At 27.7% G+C, this 21,856-nt stretch overlaps 1 protein-coding gene across 3 annotated transcripts; it reads right to left on the bottom strand.

Moving 5' to 3' along the window:
• Nucleotides 1-10,047: 10,047 nt before the first annotated feature.
• LOC113849394 (probable trehalose-phosphate phosphatase J) lies at nucleotides 10,048-12,866 on the bottom strand. Of its 3 annotated transcripts, none has more exons than XM_027479286.1 (12): nucleotides 12,751-12,866; nucleotides 12,407-12,661; nucleotides 12,174-12,314; nucleotides 12,028-12,099; nucleotides 11,841-11,933; nucleotides 11,677-11,739; nucleotides 11,468-11,569; nucleotides 11,235-11,312; nucleotides 11,044-11,113; nucleotides 10,711-10,781; nucleotides 10,477-10,569; nucleotides 10,048-10,384 (listed from the first exon to the last, which is right to left on the bottom strand). In XM_027479286.1, exons 2-12 carry the CDS (start codon nucleotides 12,653-12,655, stop codon nucleotides 10,316-10,318), a joined length of 1,101 nt encoding a protein of 366 aa, XP_027335087.1. In that variant the 5' UTR covers nucleotides 12,656-12,661; nucleotides 12,751-12,866; the 3' UTR covers nucleotides 10,048-10,315. The 3 variants fall into 3 exon arrangements, with proteins under 3 accessions (XP_027335087.1, XP_027335088.1, XP_027335086.1); XM_027479287.1 differs by having other exon boundaries at nucleotides 10,099-10,384; nucleotides 11,677-11,729; nucleotides 11,837-11,933; nucleotides 12,751-12,861; XM_027479285.1 differs by having other exon boundaries at nucleotides 10,099-10,569; nucleotides 12,751-12,861.
• Between the last annotated feature and the right edge of the window lie 8,990 nt (nucleotides 12,867-21,856).

The following is a 21,856-nucleotide window of genomic DNA, read 5'->3' as shown; positions in this document are numbered from 1 at the left end:
CTGGAACAAGGGACCCATCGGGAGCATATCCCAAAGTGGCTCCGTTCCACTTAAATTTTTCATAATATCAAAACCAAAATTCGAGATTTCATGTGAAGCACCTTCTGCCAACGTTCAGGACCTAGCTGTAGCCATTATTATATGCATTCCCATGCTAAACTTTAGAGTATAAAAATTAATATTTTGGATGTTTAAGTGTACATACGATAATTATAAATATAATTTTTGAGAGAGTTAAACATAATTAAAAATATATATTTTTATTAACATTTAAAAGTTAAATAAAACAAACTGAAAAAATAGAGCGACAAACTTTTAATTTTACCTTTTATAGAATTCATTACTTATCTATCATTAGGATTAATATTCCCTGTATTTTCTACTGTTTATGAGTTAAGGTTGTTGTATACGAAATAGGAAACGTATTTAATCTTTTGTTATCTCTCATTTTAATAATTTTTCCAAAGAAATAGATTACTCTTAAGAATAGAATTAAAAAAAATATTTATTCATTGATATTACAAAATGGTAATCACAATAAAATAAGAATACTCAATAAAACATTAAATAAAAGAGAATCGAAGAAGGGTTGTTTTACCTAAAATATATTATTTTTTAATAAACAAAAATAAAAATAATTCAAATTATAAAAAATAATAATATAAATAGTTCCTGCGTAAATTACTTAATATAAAAACTTAAAACAATTAAACTTGAGATCTAGGAATTTTGAATATAGATGGAAAAGAAAATTTTATAAAAGAATTACAAAAAATATGATTTAAGATTTTAAAAAAAGTATTGAATAAATATGAAGTTTTGTGTCACAAGAAAAATAAAAGCTTGATAAAAGATATTCTCAGGAAAAAACAAACAAGGACTTAAATATATAATATAGCGAGAATATATACTTTATATGACATGAATATAATAATAATGAATAACTATGATATATATTATATAATTGTTTAAATTCAGCTAAAATCTAGTGTATAACGTTTTTGTATAAATAATTTAGAAAATATGTAAAAAAATACATTAAGAAAAATATCTCAAAAACAAAACTTAAGAAAGTTGAGTGATTTCAATAAAAATTTCCAATTTCAAATCACATAAATTAGTATGTAAGAGAAGAGGGACGTAATAAAGATTTTGGAAAAAAGTGAACAAAGACATGGGTTATCTAATTAGATTTCTTTTCCCTTTTTTTTTAAAATAAATAGAGAAAATAATTTAATTTATTTGATGCTTCATTGGTACCTTTCACCTGCTCTGCTATTACCCCCTGTTTTTGAAGTCAATGACAAACCAATTAATTTCGATGTAAGAAAATATAAATTTATTCGAGTATGGTGCTTCACAATTTTAATTTTTAGAATTATTGATTCATGTTAATACCGCTTACACACAGGCGATTACTTTAAACACCACAAATGTGAAACTATGTTACGTTTTTTGTTTTTCTATTTTTGTAAAAAACTATGCTACGTTATGATTATTTTTGTAAAACGATCGCATTTAGACATGGGCCTTAATTAGATAAAACTGGGCCAAGCATGTTTAATATTGAAATTTCAACCACACAAGTTTTTGGACCAAAAACACCACTTCGTTTGTGGACAAAAAACATTGAAACATCCCATTTGAAATAATTCCGAGTGTTTTGATTATTTGTTTACTGTGTGTGTTTTGTTCGCTTGTGATTAGGGCAGCGTCTATTTTTTATTTTATTTTTTTTTATTTTATTTAATATAAATCTAACTCGAGATAGCGTATAGTAAATAAATTTATTACTAAAATTTTTTATTATTAAACTTTTATATATATATAAAACTCAAATTTAAAATTTTACTTAAACGATATCAAATAACTTACTGTTTGGACTAACTTCCATTGTCTATTTTGATTGTGTAGAAAAAGCTTGAATATAATTTAATATTTATAACAGAGTAGCATTATAGTAATGTTCTCGTTGCTGTTGTTAGAATGCAATTGTTGTTGGACTCTCAAATCTTAATTCATTTTCCTTTGACAAAATAAACTTAAAAATATTATTTAAATATCTAAAAGTTGACATGATGCCTAGTATTTTTTATGTACACGACATAAAAAATATTAATCACAATAAAAAATGTTTTACTTTATTAATACAAAAAACATTTTCTAAAAAAACCGTAAATGTTACAAATAATAAATTGCTTGTACTAAGAGAGGAGTGCAATCTCCCGGGAATGTCATCCACCATGTCAAAAGCTCGAAACAGCATTATAAAAGTAATTTGTAATATACAGAACATCGTCAAAACATTGAACGAACTGGGTAATGTGATGACAATGAATATAGACATCGTTCAGACTTTGTATACATTTAACGAACGATTTCAAGGGTATAATCAAATTCAAACAATGATAGTTACGTTTATTGTAGTATAATTGTTATTTTCGTAACTAATGCGTGCTAATGAACAGTAGTGAATAGTATCAAAGAGAACTCAGCCCAAACTTGAGTTCCAGAAAATCATGGATATTTAAATACAACAGTGATATGATGACAAGACATCTATGTTAAATAGTAGTAAATCTCAACTATATAACGTGCCATGTAATAGTTCCCTAATCCCTATCGTATCCTATATTCGTAAAAATTGAGGAACGGGTATAAGCTTGGAGCATATTCCTTGTTGATTGTTAACGGTCACGGCAAACTTTCTGTAAAAATAGTCAAAACAAGGACATATGGAGCCTCCAACAATCAATTAAAAGTTTGCTTGTAACGACAGAACAAGTTAGCATGATCCTCTAATTATATTTTTATTGTTTACGGGATACTGTTAATGCCCCTTCAAGTTTATTAACGATTAATTAAAGGTCACTTTGATGGATTATTTAGCAGCCTTTCTGGAAATCACTTTACGTAACTGTTTCCATTTATTTTAATTTCCAATGTTTCATAAGTTCATCCAATTAGTAATGAACTAAGCCGCAAGCCCGAGAAATTGTTTAGATATAAATTTATGTTATGAAAAGAGTGTCTTGTTTGACAAACATTCTACAAACTTGGATAATGTAATCGACCTACTGTTAGAATTCACTAATTTTATTAACAAGTCATGGCAAAATTTATCATATGCATGCATGCCGAAAACTATTTTGGTTTGTTCAAATTAAGTTCATAGTTCTGGGCTGTCAAGATAATTGACCGAAGTTGACATAAAGTAATCTTTATATAGTAATTTAGCAATATAATATTCAGTCACTGACTACCAAAACCACAGTCCATGAAGACCCTCTGACCTGGCAAACTTTGGCACTATCTAAGACGAATAATCCAAATCAACAATTGTAACGATAAAAGTTATATCTACTTCCTTAAATCAAGACTTCTGCGTTTTCAATTTCTACAAATCACCAGCTGAGTATTTTTTTTTTTATCCCTTTTTCTTGCCAATTTGTTTACTAGGAGGAATACTTCACAATCTTGACAGGCATTGAATATATTATATTAGATTTTCTGATGCTTTCATGGCTTATTATAAATAGAAATGCACTTGTCAAACAAGTCAAATTCATTTTAACAAGAATTGTTCATGGAACTTGGTCGGATAATAGGCAGAGGATCCAAATTTTCTTAGTTGAAAAGTAATTGAGGTAATTTCCATCATACAAAGTTCAAAAGCGAATAGGAGTTGTTTTATCAACCACGTTGATTTCTATTACAACAACAATAATAAACAATACATGGGAAATCGGGGGATTACTTAAGCAACATCAGACACTAAAACTCTTAATTAAAAGCTTTTATCAAAATAAACTTTAAAAAATTGCGTAAATACGCATATCATAACTTCCTTCATCACAGCCTACACTGTGAATCAAAAAATAAAACCTTCCAAGACAAAATAAAATAAAACCTTATTGCACTAGAAACAATACGTCTGTGGATATTAGTTTTTTGAAAAGCTGATCGAGATGTTAAAATATTTTTTATGTGCATGTTGACAACAAAAAATAACAAACAATTAGCGAATGGGTAATAGCCAGATAAACAATTGATAGGAATAATATATCCAGTTGATGAGATTCTCCTGCTGATAGTTAAATATATTGGTCAAATCCAAGGAAATAATTATGAGCAGTCCATCCAATGAAGTTCCAACTCAAGATCGATGTTGCGATGACTAAGTCACACACATCTAGAAAATTCGTGGATAAGGATTAATCTGGTTAGCAATGTTGAGGTCTCAGTTGTTGCAACTATTCATCTCAATTTTTTTAAAAGTATTTAATTAATATTCTAATTATCTCCAACTTTCTAGCTTTTTCGTTTCACTCTTGGACTTTCTCTGTCTTTCTAATTTTGTATTTTTATTTCTTATTTAGTGTAATCTTCCTTTAGTCTATGCCAGTCTTTCGTATTATTATTATTATATTCATTTGAAAATTAAGGTAAACATTTGAATTAACCAGGTATATCACAAAGGTGTTAAAGTCTTTAAGACCTAAAGTGATTTACTGATTTTTTTTAAAATAAAAAATGTTAAAATTAAGAAGCACTATTGAAAGAAATTAATGCCTCATCAGAAGTATTTATAGTTTACATCGAGATATTAGATACCTTTTTCCTTTTCAAATACATACATCACTTATTGAATACCTTACCCAAAAAGAAAACATTACTTAAAAATCATATTCACAATATTATAACTACTGGCTACCATTGAAAGAAAATTTTCAAAATCAAAATTACTTATATTCTATTTGAGATAAAGTATATACTAAAATATTATTTAATGAATCAGTTAACTTGTCTATTAAAAATGTTAGAATTGATTAAATATAAATTTTTGATAAATAATTGTAAGTACAACTTATAAAATTAAAAGAGAAAAATAAAAAGTTATAAATTATGTCAAACTTGATTTCAAATATAAGTCAAGTCTAGGACCTCTTTTTTGTCACGTGGCCTTGATCCCAATAAAATAAAAGCTTATAATTTATAAAAAGAAATTTCCTTTACCCGAAGGCAATGAACCCAAAAGGGTGTTGGATTAAAGGAGTAAAATATTTAATTAAATTAATCTTTTAATTATTGAGTAAATTGGACTGATTGAAACTTTAAGATACACATGTATGCATGCTTTCTTATTAGGAAAGGGGCCTCCTACTTTTTGTGATTGCACTAGAACATGCACAATTGCACATGGTTTAGTTGGAAAACCTCTCTCTTTTTCTCTTAATGGTTAGTGGAAGCAGCCATTGTAACAGGAAACATTGTTTTATTCCTTTTCTCTGGGATTTTTGTGTAATCCTCTTTTTGGGTTCATTCGTGTCGGTTTCGGTTGTTGGATGTGTTTATTGATAGTATGTGTGTGCTTTGTTCCAATATTGACCATAATTAAAAAGATTCGTTTTTTAGCCAAATTCTTTCTCCACCTAACTATGAATTTTATCAATCACATAAAGACTACACAAGTCATGTTTAATGCTTTATTCTCCATCTCACTGATTTATGAACTTTATGCTACTTACATTGTAATTAGTTCCGAATATGGCTGTGTTCCCCGTACAAGTTGCATTCAACAAATACTTCTTGTTGGCATTCACATTCGACCCTCATATTAGTATTTGCATAAATGCTTTTTTTTTTCTCATATGAAATCCATTTCCCTAACCATTCCCCCCCAAGGTTGAGAAGTAGCTGCTTTTATATGTTATTCCCATTACAATCATTCAGTAGTTTATCAACACGTATGACAAGTAACTAGAGTGGGAAAATAATTGCTTCAATGCACGTGATACTGTACAATAGATCGCCACCAATCAGCCACAAACACATTTTAAACTCTGATTGTGTAGTTGCACTCGGTATCAAGCCTTTCAGGTACTGCAACAGTGGTTATTATAACCAGTTACCCATTATAGCGTCATTGTTGTTCCCCATTACAAGGGTATCAAAGGATCACATGGAGACCCATGTGACAGGAATTTAGACCTAGCCAAACACAACCAGTGAAGCGCTTAACTAAGCCTATTCTCAAGTTTTAAAAATTGTTATGTGTCCAAGTGTTTTACACATGCTAACACGGTTTTAAAACAAGTTTAAATATTACTGGTATAGTATACAATATTATGATTTTTATTTTTTCACAAGAACTACACAGATACAATAATGCTGTTGTTTTTTCTGGGTACATATAATAAATAGTATGCTATTTGGTGGAAAATGACCAAAACCATGGGCATTTCGCAGCCATTTGTGGGCTCGACCCTCAAAGCGGGGACCGATTCCCCAAATTAACCAACACAGGTGATACTGAACATTTTCATTTTCTCATAGTAAGAACCAAACACGTGTATTCAAGGACCATTGCTAACCAGCTCAGCTTCTGAGAACTCAAATGTCAATGCCAGTGGCAAGAGAAAAGTAAGCGGTTCCAATTCTCCATGAAAGTTTTATTATATTCTCAATAATTTGTCCTAACCTTTGTAGTATATTTAAAATAGGGTAGAGTGCTATTATATTCATTTCATAATATTTATAAAAACAATATTAATGTCAGTTTTTAAGATTATTTTTAAATAATTAAAATATAATATTTTTATTGAAAAAGTATTTATAAAATTAATCAAAAGTATAATAAATATTTTTAATAAAGTTTATGTTTATACTATCAAAATTAACACACCTTAATCTACAATACAAGTTTAATAATTTTGTTAATGTGTATTTTAAGTTTATTAGTTAATTAATTATTAAAAATTACAGCATAATATATTAATGAATTTTAATGTTAAATTTTAACTAATATTTTTAAAATATTTATTAATATTTTTTAAGTTTAATTATAATACTTATCAATATTCTTCAAATTTAATTATACACTGCATATTATGCATTTTTAAAGGGGTTTTGAAAGGCATTAATTAAGCTCATGAAAATGAGTTGGCAAAGGATTGTTTAAACTTAATTATGAGTCTCAAAATCTAGATATAAGTGGTTTTAGACTACAAAAAATAATGTTATTAAAAGAGCTTATATGAGTCTATCAAAGTAGTATATGACCTTTTTTAAATGGTGTCTTAACTTATATCTATAAATTCTATATTCAAATTATATTTTTTAATAAAACTCATTAATAAGAATTGATTAATATAGGATTGTTTTAGTTTAATCAATAACTTTGTGTTTGAATTTTGTATATAAACTGCCATTAAATATTTAAAACTAAAGCTTTATTTTTTATAATAACTTTATTCAGCTCCTGTAAATTTATTTGCTGAAGAGAATACCATTAATTTAAATAAAAAAAATTAAATAAATGTGTCTTAACTGTAAAAAGGATCCAGAAACAATTATTTAGAGGAGTGTGATATGTTTAGTTGTTATTCTAATTAAAACATCGCTAATATATTAATATTAATCCCTACGTTTCTCAATGACAAGGTTGGTTTATGGTGAGTACTAAAAGCGATTTATAAATGAGCTTTTATAATGCATGACACCGTGAACCAGGTAGCTCAACTTTTAAGATTACATTATACTATTAATTATTATAGTATTTTATATTTGAATTTAGTTGAGGGTCTTTCACTAAGAAATTTTCAATAATTATTACTGTTAATAGGCATTGACTTCAAAACGAAACATTTTTCTTGAAAAAACTTTTTTCAATATAAAATAATTTGTTGGGTATGTCAAAAAAAAATTGTTGAACAAAAAAAGAAAAAGATAATTGGTGGAGAAATGGTGTTCTACTTTTCCTACTCGCCAATAATTGAAAGTTACAAAAACTTAGTTTAATTCAGCTAAGACATCAATCATAGAGAGAAATCTAGTGGAGACCATCTTTCCACGTCTGACACAAGGTAAGGGTTGTCAATAGATGGAGCAATGTTAGTGTCTCTACTTCAAATATCTATGTTATTCTTCCCATCAAACATCTACTTTTGAGTGGATTCCAACTCTTCTTTCAACCATATGGATTCCCTAACCCGATGTTGAGTTTCACTTTCATTAACCTAACCAAATGATTATTAACCTTCCGCTTTTTCCTTGCCCCATCTCATTTTAGCCGATTCTCTATCAACCTGAGGTGGGTTGCTTCAAACTTAAGCACCCAATGAGTAGTGGCCTTGTTTTTCTCTCTTCTTTCTTCTTTTGCCAACTTTGCTTTCTACATAACATACAAAATCTAAGCTATAATCTAAGTCTCATTACATTATGAGGTAGATTTTGGCAATATTTCTTGTTTAGCACTTTACACGAGCACATTTTTTTGCATGTGTATAATATCAGTGGTCAATTCACATGATTTGTGATTACTTGAATCTTTTATAATAGTAGCGGCAATGTCTTATTATATATGGTGCCGACTCACATTTCTACCTAAACAAAGCCGGCATTTGGTTCATAAGAAAGTGGGACACCAAAGTATAATGGAATTATACCAAACCTTTCTTCCCTTTCCTTCAGAAAAGACTGAGCATCGGTACCAGTTATCAATTTGTAAAATGAAGCCCTTTTTTCATACATGGGACACGAAGCTTTGTTTCCGAATTTATCGCCAAGCTGCATGTGATTTAAAAATTAATAACTTAATTATCTAGGCAATTGGGCTATTGTTAAATGGCGTCCTTAAATAATTCATTATATTATATTACATCACTTATTATATTTATTATTTTTCTCTCTCACTAAATGTACACGATCTCATGAGTCATTTTCCTTCCTAAAAACCTATTTGATCACATTGCATAACAGTGAAAGATTATTGACACAGAATCAAACGAAGACTTAAATTTATTGGTGTAACTACCAAATCCAACCAAACTTTCTAAACCACGAATTAAATATTCTCTTACTTTACCAAATACTGGTCTAGAATCAAACACCTCATACATAATAACTCTTACGTTTGCAGTTTGCAGTACATGAATCTATGATGCTGTTTCCAGAACTCAAAGAAGCATTAGAAGAAATGTCAGTACTGCGTGACAGAATGAAAGACATGAGATTGTTTAATCTGGGTACGACCAGAGAAACATCGATTCAAACGTTCAATTATGACAGAGTGTTAGTTCTTTTAGCACCAACACGGCCTAACCCACAACTACAACTTTTGAGTCAGCTTCAGATACATGATATAGAAATCTTGTAACGGTTGTTGACAAGGGGCCATTTCTTGATACTTGAGTCTCCAAGTATTCAATCAATAATCATTAATCGTGATAAGGGTATCTTATTGATCTGGGAAATCTGTTTATCCAGTTATATATACATATATTGCATGTAAGTTTTGGTTAATTAAGCACGTGTGTCTTCAGACAACATGTTGTGGATGATTGTAGAGATTGGCTGGCTTTTATTAATGACAAGATTGTGAATTGGAGCCTATAATGAAGCAAGTTAACACTTTAGTTAAATTACCATATTAATTAAATTTATTTATCCGTATGAGAGACTCAAAATTGAATTAATTCTCTTGCCTTGTCCAATACTATTGGTCTAAGTCTAACCAAGACATAAAAAATATCCTTGCAGTGAAGGAAACCAATAATTGAGATTGATCGAGAAAGATATGCTCCAATTGTGCCATGCGCTCACACCCATCTTTTATTTTTATTTTGTTTTATTAAAGCAGTAGATATGATTGATGTGAAACGACCTTACCCCTTTCATTTCGTGCTCCAAAGGTGAACAGACTATCACTTCATAAGCTTATTCATGGTGTCATAATCTATAGCCCGTTTCTTTTTCCATGGACTGTTTTGCAGAACAAACGGTGCCAACAGGGAAACTTTTACATGGTCCAAAACCAATCATGTTATAAATTTTATAATTTATTAAAAAAAAAAATACTTACAACGTGAATAGTTAAAATGACATGATCTAGGATTCGTTGAAAAAAAAAATTTATGCCTACCATGGTATTCTCAATTTTCGATTCTTTTACATTATTTTGTTTCATGACTAATTTCTTGGAGCTAAAAATAAAGGGAAATAACTAAATCATGATTGAGAAACTATACATAATGATACTACATGTAACAAGGAAGAGAAGATTTAATCGATTAATTCAGACTTGCATCTGAGGGCTACATAAACTTTTCCCATGTACTACGAACTACCTTGCTAATTACATGAATGTAGACGTCTTTCAAACTAAGAAAGACACTTTTGTCTTACTTTTTCCATACATTTTTGTTCTTTCTTCTGACTTGAACAAAAAATACAAAACGTCCTATATTCTATACCCAAGCTGAACTTCATTTTTATGGCAGGGTAGGGATGTACATGTCATTTCATCTCTACTCATTTACACCCGGGAACGTGCTCTCAGGGACACATGTTTCCACTCCACCAAGCGTTGAAGAAAGTTCATCACCTGCATGAAATAAATAAATAATAGTTAGTTCTATTTTGGGCATTGGATATAATGGTGCAAAAATAGATGAAGTTAAAAAATATTCTACTTGCCTCGTTGGGTTCTTGTAACGAGTAAGATGCACTTGTGTCTTTTGGAAATTTGGAGACAAGAATGCCAAAACCTTGTCCTCTGTCTCTTAATTTCTGCTCATAAAAAGAATTGAATTGTCCCGAATTAGATAATTAACTTACACATCTGACTAGCGTCTAAATTGAAAGAGCTGGATTTTTATTTGAGGACTTTCTATAAAGAAAATAATAATAATAATTGACATCTTAGGATACCTTGAAAGCATCTTCATCGGATCGATCATCGCCAATATAAACAGGAAAGACATCACTACAATTGGCCAATCCTGTTTAAAATTATTCGCAATTAAGATACTGGTGGACAATTTAAAACAAATTGAATATAAATTCAGAATCTCATGTGTATAAAACCATGTTCAATGAGTAAATTAATCACGTAGGGTGTGGGAGTTTTCCCTTAATTAATGGTCAAAACTCCGAAGTGTTACAACAATTGAAGAGAAGAGTCTTATACGTAACTTGGTGCCATTAATAATGCATGTTTTTAAATTGTGACAATAAAACATAGTGTGTTAGACTAAAACTCACCAAGGGACTCTAACAAAAATTCCAGGGCTTTCCCTTTGTCCCATTTAATAGTGGGACGAATCTCTAGCACCTGTGTAAAACAAACGACATTGAAAATGAGACATCTCTCACTTACTAAACCTCCTTTCAAACAAAATCAAACGTCCCATAAAAAATTAGATAAAAAACAAGAAAACAGAAACATGGCCCACCTTTCTTCCTTGGGTAAGACGAAGCTTCGGGTAGTCCTTTAAAACTGATTTCACTTGGCGTGCCAATTCACTCCATTTCTATGTATAGTGCATTTGAGTTAGACTTTTTCATGAACATAGCAATAGTCTATGATACTTGAAAGAATTTCAGGCAGGCACAAAAACATTACAACTAGTTAGTTACAAGCGAATGTCTCAAATATGAGTGGCTTTATAGTTTAAATTTTTCGTACCTTTTCATCCACACGACGGAAATGAACAGAGAGGCAGAACTTGTTGTTCTCAACCATAGCTCCAGGAGTTGATTTTGTCTTATCAACCAATTGTTGGTACACCTAAAATTTTGTACCCAACAAAAATACAAAATCATTTTTGAACATTCTAGAAACAAAAAAAACCATTTTTCTAGCTAGCCATGAAGAGAGAAAATTAATAAACGAACCTCATCTATCATGGGAAGAAAATCACTGGCAGCTTGAAATAGAACAGTCTCAGCTTTGGTATCCTAACCAATGCAAAATCGTGAGTTTTCATAACATTTGAAAAACTTGGGAATATATAAACCTTATACACTAAATAGTGCGTACACTACAGCCACTAACTCACTCTGTTGTATTTGGAACTTCTTGTTGGCCCTTTAATATCCATGCCATGACTTCCAGCATAATATAGTTCTGCCAAACGAACAAAATTGTACACCTATTGTTTCCAAAGCAACCATCAATTTAGTACAAAAAAAAAAGAGTATCAAGATTATGGAATGGATATTAACACAAAAGAATTGAATAACCACCTTGTCTTTGCATCTGCCAGTTACTATAGCAGTAGGAAAACACCTTGCAAGTTTTCTCACTGTTTTTCTCATCTGATGCAAGACAAATAGTCATGGATTTAGTAGCCAACAACATGTTGAAAAGCATTGGAAGGAAAGAAACTAACCGAATCGGACATGAAAGCACGGTCAGGGTCGTCAACTATAGGGGACAACGTGCCATCATAGTCAAGAAACATGACAATTTGTTTACCCTTTGACGCGTCAATGATTTGGTCAAACATGTCTAATGCCGAGGGATGGTGAAGCTGTTTGATTATCGACACATATAGCAAAGTGAGATCGACTATTAGGAGTGGTTGTGACATGTAAAATAAAAGAGTGTGTAAGTGGTTCTTACAGTCCAAGAGGTATGTTCTTGAGAGAGAGAAGGAGTGGATTTAAGATGGGTTGGAGAAGAGGCTCTCATGGACTCAACCCATGCATTGATTCTTTGTCCTCCATTGATTTCAAGGTTCTTCAAAACCCTCCTTCTAGAAATGGAAATGTACCCTCCTGGTGCAGCCGGTGGCTTTTGTGGTGGTGTTGTGAAAACTGATAAGGAAACTCCGGATTTGGGGTCAGACACTACCACATTTTGCTGAGTCATTTTTCACTGCAAAAACAAACCCAACTCATGCATGTTTTCATAAAGCTGTTAATTTTATTTTTATTATTAGAACCAAGTTTGAGATGGTAGCTTACGTTTGAGAGGAAGTAACTAACTAACTTCAACTGTAGTGTTGTTTGATTTTAATTATTCTGTGGAGAGCATAGAAAGAAATGGAAGAGAAAGTGAAGAGTGAGTTAGAGAGTTACTTGTGAGGGAGGAGACAGAGTCCCCTGCCTTGGATTTATAGTTAAAAAACAGAACCTCCAAGCACTCGTTGTGGGACCCACTACTCCATTGGAAAGGAACGAGGTCCCACATCGACTTTGCCAACCCCCGATATCCATGCGGTCCCCACCATAGTCCACACACCACAGTATCTCTCGCACCTCTTTTTCTTTTTGCCAAATGCTAAGTGCTATTTTAAGAGCATTAATAATATTTTCATGCACGGGATAAATATTAATGTATTAAAATTAAATTTTGAAATAATTACTTTAAATATATTATATTATTATTTTAAATTTTATGAATCTAAAAAACATTATAATTATTAATAATAAATATTTTACTATATCCAATTAAAAAGATTTAAATGTAAAAAATATTTGTATAGTGAAAGAATTAATTCTTTAAAGCACACTTATTTAAAAAATTGTACACATAAACTATATATAAATATGTTGTTGAATCAAATAAATAAATAAAAGGAATAAATTTTGAATTAAAAAGCAAGTTATAATAAAATTCAGAATTAAAATGAATAATAATTAAATAAATAAATACTTGTGTAAAAAATGTTTGACATAATAAAAAATATGATTAAATTTTTTCTAAGTTTTTTTTATAATAAAAAGAGATTAAACTCTTAAAAATATTTTTGTTTAAAAATTTGTAAAATAAATTATATATAAAAATTAATTAATTAAAAAATTAAAAAAATTATTTTACAAATATTAATAATATAGTTTAATCAATGTTCTGTCGAATATCTATCTTTATTACGTGAGTGTGTATACAGAGAACAAGGATGTACTCGCTATAATTTGACTAAATAAAATTGTCATGAATATTAGGTTGAGTACGTGGAACAGTGCAAGTGAATATGAGTATATGTACTCTTTCCAAATCTTCATAAAATTAATAGTTGCGCACGTCATGATACATACGTGTGATGTGATGGAATTAAAGTATTTCTGTATGGGATAAAATACTTCTCAATTATTATAATAAAAAAAATTAAATAACTGTTTGGCCTAACTTAAGTATGAACATCCTTCTAATTATATTAAAATAAATTAATAAAATAATTAAAAATTAAATTAAATAATTATTAAAAAATTTAATTATCTAAATAATCTTAAGAGCAAAGATAGAATTAAATCATGAAACTTATTAGTATAATAATTTATTTATTAAAAAAAAGTAAGAGATACAATTAAAAGATTAATTTTTAAATATATAAATAGTATTTATTTTTTTACATCAAATATTAATTTTATTATCAGACTATTTTTGTAAGTATTTTTTTCACGTTATAACATAAAAAAATTTAAAATATTCTATAGAAATGTCACATTAAAAGATAAGAGAAGAGATTATCAAAAAGACTAGTGTATCCCTAACATAAATAATTACTATATCACATAAAATAATTCTTTTTATGTATTCAATAATAAACTCTAAAATCAAATGTTAAAATTTGTAAATAACCTATATAGATAAACAATTACTATATCACATAAAATAATTCTTTTTATATATTCAATAATAAACTCTAAAATCAAATGTTAAAATTTGTAAATAACCCATATGTTATATGTAGAAGTTTATGCAAGCAATATTATACTTTTCACGGTAGCAATATATTTTAGTTAAATTATTTTATAATTTTTACAGTCAATGAATTTTAAAATAAAACTGTATAAATTGAAATTTTTACATTTTTTATATGTTCTAAGATTTTTTTTATTTGAATAATAACTTTGTTTAATTGATAATAACGTTATAAAATTATTTTAAGCAATCAAAATTTCCCGAGTATTTAATCTCGTTCCCTAAATTAAGACAAATTAATAGTTAAAGCTTTCAATGAATATTTATAGTCATTAATTCGTTCGATGTATGTTGTTATTGCATGTTTTCAGTACTTTGTATGTATTCAATTAAAAATATTTAAAATTGTCATACTTAATTTTTACACTTGTTTAAAATATATATTGTTTATTTTTCACTTAACCTTTTCATTAACCATTTACACGTTTTTTATTGAGTAAAATACATGAGAAATCTTTTACAATGTACTTTTAATTATAATTTTGTTAATATGATCTTTTAAACTTGTGTTTAAATATTTAATAATAATATTTTTTACTAAAAAATAAAAAAAATATTGCTTTTATATCTTTAATGTAATAAATAAAATTTATTTTAATAAATATATTATTATTATATTTTTTTAACTATTATTAAATACTCAAACTCATTTAGGTATGTGGACTGAAATTAATATTTCTTTTTCTCAAACAAGGGTTTTCTGTGCTTTGTATAAAACGTTACAACTTTTAACTTTAATTACATTTTAGCGTACGGTATAGTTGATGTGAAATATCTTAAATAATAGATAAAGGGATAAGATATCAGCACTCTTGCATTTGCGTGTATAATTTCAATTATCAATTATCCATGCCATCTTCCCAAACGTGATGAGTTGTTTGCAAATGATAAAAGTTAGAAGAAGTATTTCAAGTTTTTACAATTCTTAATTAAAATTAAAGTTTTATTTTAATAACTTAGATTAAAAACTAAAACTTTAATTTTAATTAAAAAATAAGATTAACTAAACTATTTAAGTTTAATTGTTAAATATTTAATTAACACGTTCAAATTTAGATTTAGCAATGTAAATGAGTCAAACCTAAGTTTTATAAAATTGACATTGAAGATTTATGAACATTTTGTGTATATTTTATTGTATTTTTTTTTATAAAATAATATTATTACATAATTTTTATGTATAAATATTTTATTAATTTATTTCTGTTCAATATTTTATCTTTTTATAAGATAAAAAATATAATAAATATTAAGTTAAAATTTTTTAAAATACTTTAAGATTCAATAATATGTTTGGTAAATAAAATATTTTTGTTAACATTAGTATTTAATATTGATTTTAAATTTAAAAAATCAGTAATTTTTATAAAGATTTATTATATTAAAAATATAATAAATAAAATCTAAATCATTTATTATTTCTATAAAATACTTAAAATTAGTGTTAACATTTAAAGCAACAAAAACATAAATAAGTCAAACATGTTAATAGTTTTAATTTTTTTCTGATAAAATAAATATAAACTTTAAATTTAACTTATTTAAATAAATAAATTAAGTTTAAATATTGTATACATTATAAAAATTAAACTTACACTATAAATATTTGTCTCCACTGTTGATGCATCAAAACTCCTAAGAGTAGTCGTAGTTCGTGTTCATTCAATTTTATTTTATTTTACCTGTTTTTCTTTGTTTAATTGATAAAGCGATGGATTCGTTTAAATTATTCCTAGATTAAAATCTGAACCATTCAAGCTAAAGTTGAAATATGGTCAAAATAGTCGTTTTATGTGACATAGGCAATTATTTTTCATTTCGATAGCTTTTAAAACTTAATTAAAATCAATGTATCTTTGATTTACTTTGAGTTATTTGAAAATTATCCAATTTAGGTTATGGAGTTGCGAATATGAAGAGTTATTCTTTTTTCAGAAACAAAATAAGAAAAAAAATACTTATATTATAATTTAATTGATTTGATAATTTTATGGATTATACAAACAAATCACTTCCTCAAAATGATTCAAAAAAGTTGTTTTGTTACAGAGTTTGTAAAATCAAATCAAATCAAATCAAATGTGTGAAAGAAAGTGAAAAAGAAGGTGAAGTTTAACTATATTTTTTTAATGAAAACCCATTTGAAAGCGTAAAAAACAGTTATTTTAAGATTTTTTTTTTATTAACGAAGAGGCTAAAAACTCAAAAAATAAAACTATACTCAAATTCTAATGGGAGCTAATCTATCAGCATACTTGTTAATTTCTATAAATTTTAACAGTTTTTCTAATTAAAAATATATAAAGATAAAATTGATAAAAAAAATTAAAAGATTAAGGTTAAATATATTATATTTACAATTATTAAAGAATAAATATATATTGATATCCACTTTAAGTGTAAATTGGCAAAAAATATATATATAAATAAAAAAAATATAGTCGATGATGTGATAAAAAAAACAAAGAAAAAAAATAAATTCATAATTTAAAAAGTATCTTACCCTTAAGAAATTGAATTATGTCCATTCAATCGAAGTCCTCTATGAAGCAAAACAAGCAACTCACCCCTAAAACCAAACGTACAGTGAACAAAACAACAGCTGCATGAGCGTTCTGTATAATTCGTTAGGGCATATGTTACATCAATCTCATATGTATTATCCATATATGCATGCACTTGCATGAACTGGACAGAACCTCCTCTCTTTACACCAATTATTGCTTTATTGCTCATATATAGACATGCATATGTAAAGGGAAAGATATGGCACTTCCAAGATGCATACACTCCCTCTAGTCTTATTTACGAAATTCCATTTTGTTTTTTCTATAGTTTCTTTTCTAATTTTAAGAACATTATTTCTCATCATATTTTTATTGTGTGGATTTGGTAAAAGTACTTTATCAATTTTAGATTTCTATTTAAATCTGTTGATTAAGATTTTAGTATATACATTAGGAAACAAAATTAATATTCTTTTTTCTTTTCAATTATTTGTAATTTTTTTAATAAGGTCTAACTAGTCAATGTATTAAGGGTTTTAATATAAAAATTAATAATTATTATCTTTATTAAAATTTACAATAAAATTTGTTTAAAATTTATTTAAAATATTTTTAATATAAGATTTTTTTTACTACCCTCCTTTCTAATATGTAGCTTAGTTATTCTTCCTTCGTTTTATATTTCTTTCTATTTCTTAACAAGAGTAGAATAACAAAGCAGTAATTATATATATATATATATATATATATATGTATATATATTGAAATTTAAATAAAGGGAGTATGTATTAATAGTTATATGAACATTCTTCAATAATTGATTGAACATATATGATGCAAATATATATATATATATATATATTTATTTATTATTATTATTATTATTTTTTTCTTTTTTGATGGTGTTCTGAAAGAAATCTGTTGACACATAGATTTTAATTTTCTAAGCGAGTTGGTTTACTTAAAAAGTTTGATTGACTAAGAGTGTTCTTTTGAGAAAGTAAGGTTTGGTTCCAATGAAGTGGTGGTGTTATTAGATTGCAGAATTTTCAGGTAAAGAATTGAGGCCCACAGGAAGAGATTAGTAAAAACTGAACTCCATTTGGTGTGTTGGCCCACAATCAGACCCACTCGTCGCCGCTCAGGAAACCATAACCAATGTTCGACTTTGAGCTGCAATCCAACTTACTCAACCCACACAAACAAACAAAATAAATGGATATATTTATATACACACTATTTAATAACTTATTATTGAATAAATTATATTTATAAAATTTTAAATTAATTAAAATTTATTTAATACCTTATATATATATATATATATATATATGTGCGTGTGTGTGTGAGAGAGAGAGAGATAATGCAATATATTCTTAAATATATTAAAAATAAGGAATGTTTCATTACAAATTTATAATTACTCAATTTTGAAAAAAAAATATAAATAATTAATATAATATATAATTATAATTTAATAATTAAATCAGTTAAATTTAAATTTTATAATTACTGATAGTGTAAGAGTGAGTGTCACCGATCATGTTATCAATACATTACAATTATTATTATTTTTTGGTTGAATAAATGATTTTATCAAGTTAAGAATGAGAGTATTTTTTATCATAAAAAAATTTTACTGAGTAAAATTTAAAATCAAGTCCATTAAATAACATAGGCTTTCACTCTATAATAATTTCACACGAGAGAACTAGCAAGTGGCAAACTAATGAATTTATATGCATCATGTTCTTCTATATTTATTATCTATTAAAATTTAATAATTTCATTTTTTTTATCTCTTTATTTTTGAAATAATATTTTTTACTTCTAAATTTAAAAATAATATGAATTACTCTTTTTTAATTATAGTTTTTTTTTATCTTATCTAACTTTTAAATATTCAATACATTTATTATCAATGAGAAAAAATAATAAGAAAAATAACATTAGAATATTTATATATAAAAAAACAAAAATATTGAATATATTTCTTAACCAATGTATTATTTTAAAGAGTTAACAAATAAAAAGAAATACGATGCCTCTTGATTAGATGTGACAGTAGATGGAATCAGAGATGGCGTCCAAAAGGATGACACGCATGTTGGTTTCAGATCCTTCGGTGCAAAGTAGAGGAATGGTGTGAAGATAAAGAAGGAAGTGCTATTTATGCATGCATGGATAATCGATTATTTGAATTAAATAATTTGTTTATGTTGTACAGTGCATCAGTTCTACAATACAAATGTTAGCCATTAAGTGGTCTTACTTTTTTCGCACATGAAAAGAAAATAACTTTACGTGGAACTCAACTATTTTTCTTCTCTTTATTTTATTTTATTTTTTCAATCAAGAGAAAATTGACATTCTTTCTTTAATCTTTGTCACTGCACCTCCTATTCATATGTTTTAATCTCTTGTTAATAACGAACACTAAAATATAAGGTAAATGGGACCCTATATCTGGTCATCATCACTTACATCATGAGGACAAAAATATACTTAGCCACAAATTCAATTTTCATTTTTGTAATATCTTTTCATGAATAATCTTGCTTTAGGATTATATAGGTTTATTCATATATATAGTGTATTGTTTTCCTTTTTCCTTTTCAGTGTAACGTCTAGTCATCATTTGATGTGTAACCTCCTTTTTGTCTTTGTACTCTTTTCGCTAATCTTTTAGTTTATTTTTCTTTACTCTTTTTCAAGTGGTTTAATAAATCGAGATATCAAAAAAGAACATTAATAAATACGTGTTTAATTTAGCTAATTTATACAAATAATTCAATTTTTAAGAAATTAAAATTTGAAAATAAATAACTATTTCTCTGAATCGAGTTGTAAATAAATATGCACTACCACAAAACCAATACACTGCTACTAAATAGTGAATTTTCCTCCTGTTTCATCTAATATTTATGCTTCTCTAGTATAGCATTGCAAAAATGGGAAAGGTGAGAATTTTCTATGACTGTACTTTTCAATCTTACGTTGCATCTGTGTATATGATTATGATTATGACTAGCAACAACTCGAAATGTCGAGTTGTTATAGCAAATTATTGATTGTTGTAACACTTCGTTTTTTTGTTTACATTTGCGGATGTTCAAAAGGACGTTTGACTAAAGGAAGAGATGACATAAGTGAGAAACAAACAAGTAATAAATCAATTTATCAGGATTTGCATGGATTATATCTCGTTCATGTGCATATTATATGCATGCACTAGCATTTTAGCATGTGGATATAAGCGAGAAAGAAATTAAAGGGGTTATTAATATCTTCTTAATGGTTCAAAACATTTTAATTTTCAAAAGAAAACGCATCAATGTGGTTTTGCAATATGGAATTTCTTTTTATAACTAGAGACTCATCCTAAAAAACGGTGACATCAAAACACTAACGTAATTGATTATATATGGATCATCAGGACCATAGTTTGCATTTTTCCAAGAGATATCTTGGGGACGTCATTAATTTATAACATGGGTTTATCCTCATTGTTGCCTTTCATATAGCCTAAAGTTTAATTCTTATCCCCCTTCAATGGATATATATGATACAGGATTAATCTTCTCAATTTTTTTTGGAACACAAAAATCTTCTTATGTTTAAACATTAATCAAGTCATGGCCGAATTAATAATAACTAGATTTTGATCACAAACATGCACACTGATATGACATAGTATTAGTCATCATCAATGTGCCTTATCTCAAAAGAGCATTAGGAAAAAAGAGGTCGGCAATCTTTCCAATTTTTTGTCGACACTTAGAGAACCATAACTTGTTGTTAGGGTTAATAGAACGTAAGTTAAATTTTCATGCGCACATTTGTCACATCGAGATGTATCTCCAAGCTTCACCGTTAAATTGATTTTTTGGTTCTGTTTTCTTTTTGCCCACTTCTTTTGATTTAAACTAGAGTGACGAGGCTTTTGCCATTATTTATTGCAAAAAGTTTGTATATGGATGATGTTAGATAAGAGATAAAAAATAAAATAAACCCCACTTTTTTCTTTTTTATATTCTCCCTTTTATCTTTGCTTTTGCTTATCACTATATATCTAAATTTATTTTTAAAAAAGCTTTCAACTGAAACAGTTGGAGACGTGACGGAAAGAGACCTTTCCTACAAGGGTCCAAGTCGGCATGATGGACTCATACGTGGCTATTGTCGCTGTCGCCATTTAAATATACTCATCGACGGGTCATCCATGATTTTCTTTTTAAAAATAATTTAAAACTACTTTTTGTTCAAATGACTTTGCAAGATGTTAATCGAACGAGGATGTTTACCTATCTAAAGAGGTAAGGATCAACCTGAATAATCACTATTGTTTTTGGGACAAAATGAAATGTGAGAACATTCGAGTAAACTCAAATTCTAATTAACAATCGAGAATTTTAATTAGTCGATGAAAATTTTAATTTAATCAGTGATGTTCAGTTTAAATCTTAAATATATAATTGTGTTAAAATTTGATATGAAGGGTTTTATGGTCTTTAATTTTCTTACCTAGCTTAAACTCAAATAAGATGGGTAAAACCAAAAGCAATGTTAATATCCAATCTCATGCTTAAACTCTACCTCTTGATCACTAACCCTTGCTGAAAGGTTTCTAATTAGTTGAATACCGACTACACTGTACAGTAAGTAATGGAAGGTTAAGAATGATTGGTAGACAAATCCCAATCGCATTGAACAGAAGGAAAATTTCCTCTTTGATGTTTCATAGGTAAATTTTGAACTCATTTATTTCTATACTAGTAGTCTTTTTAACGTGATTATTTAGTACATCTTCTAAATACCAATGATAAAGTGGATTTCATTTGATGAGTCGATCCATTAA

This window comes from Abrus precatorius, unplaced genomic scaffold (genome assembly GCF_003935025.1).
Source record: "Abrus precatorius isolate BTA unplaced genomic scaffold, Abrus_2018 Scaffold9, whole genome shotgun sequence".
Classification (NCBI taxonomy): Eukaryota; Viridiplantae; Streptophyta; class Magnoliopsida; order Fabales; family Fabaceae; genus Abrus; species Abrus precatorius.
This window is presented reverse-complemented; position numbering and strand designations above follow the sequence as displayed.

Bases quoted from the DNA above. Each gene is read 5' to 3' on its own strand.
- LOC113849394 (XM_027479285.1), bottom strand. From the start codon at position 12,655: ATGACTCAGCAAAATGTGGTAGTGTCTGACCCCAAATCCGGAGTTTCC. The intron at 11,934-12,027 runs GTGGTTATTCAA...TGGAAACAATAG, and splicing joins CTGGCAGATGCAAAGACAAG to GTGTACAATTTTGTTCGTTT. The intron at 11,740-11,840 runs GTGAGTTAGTGG...TGCATTGGTTAG, and splicing joins GAAGTTCCAAATACAACAGA to GATACCAAAGCTGAGACTGT.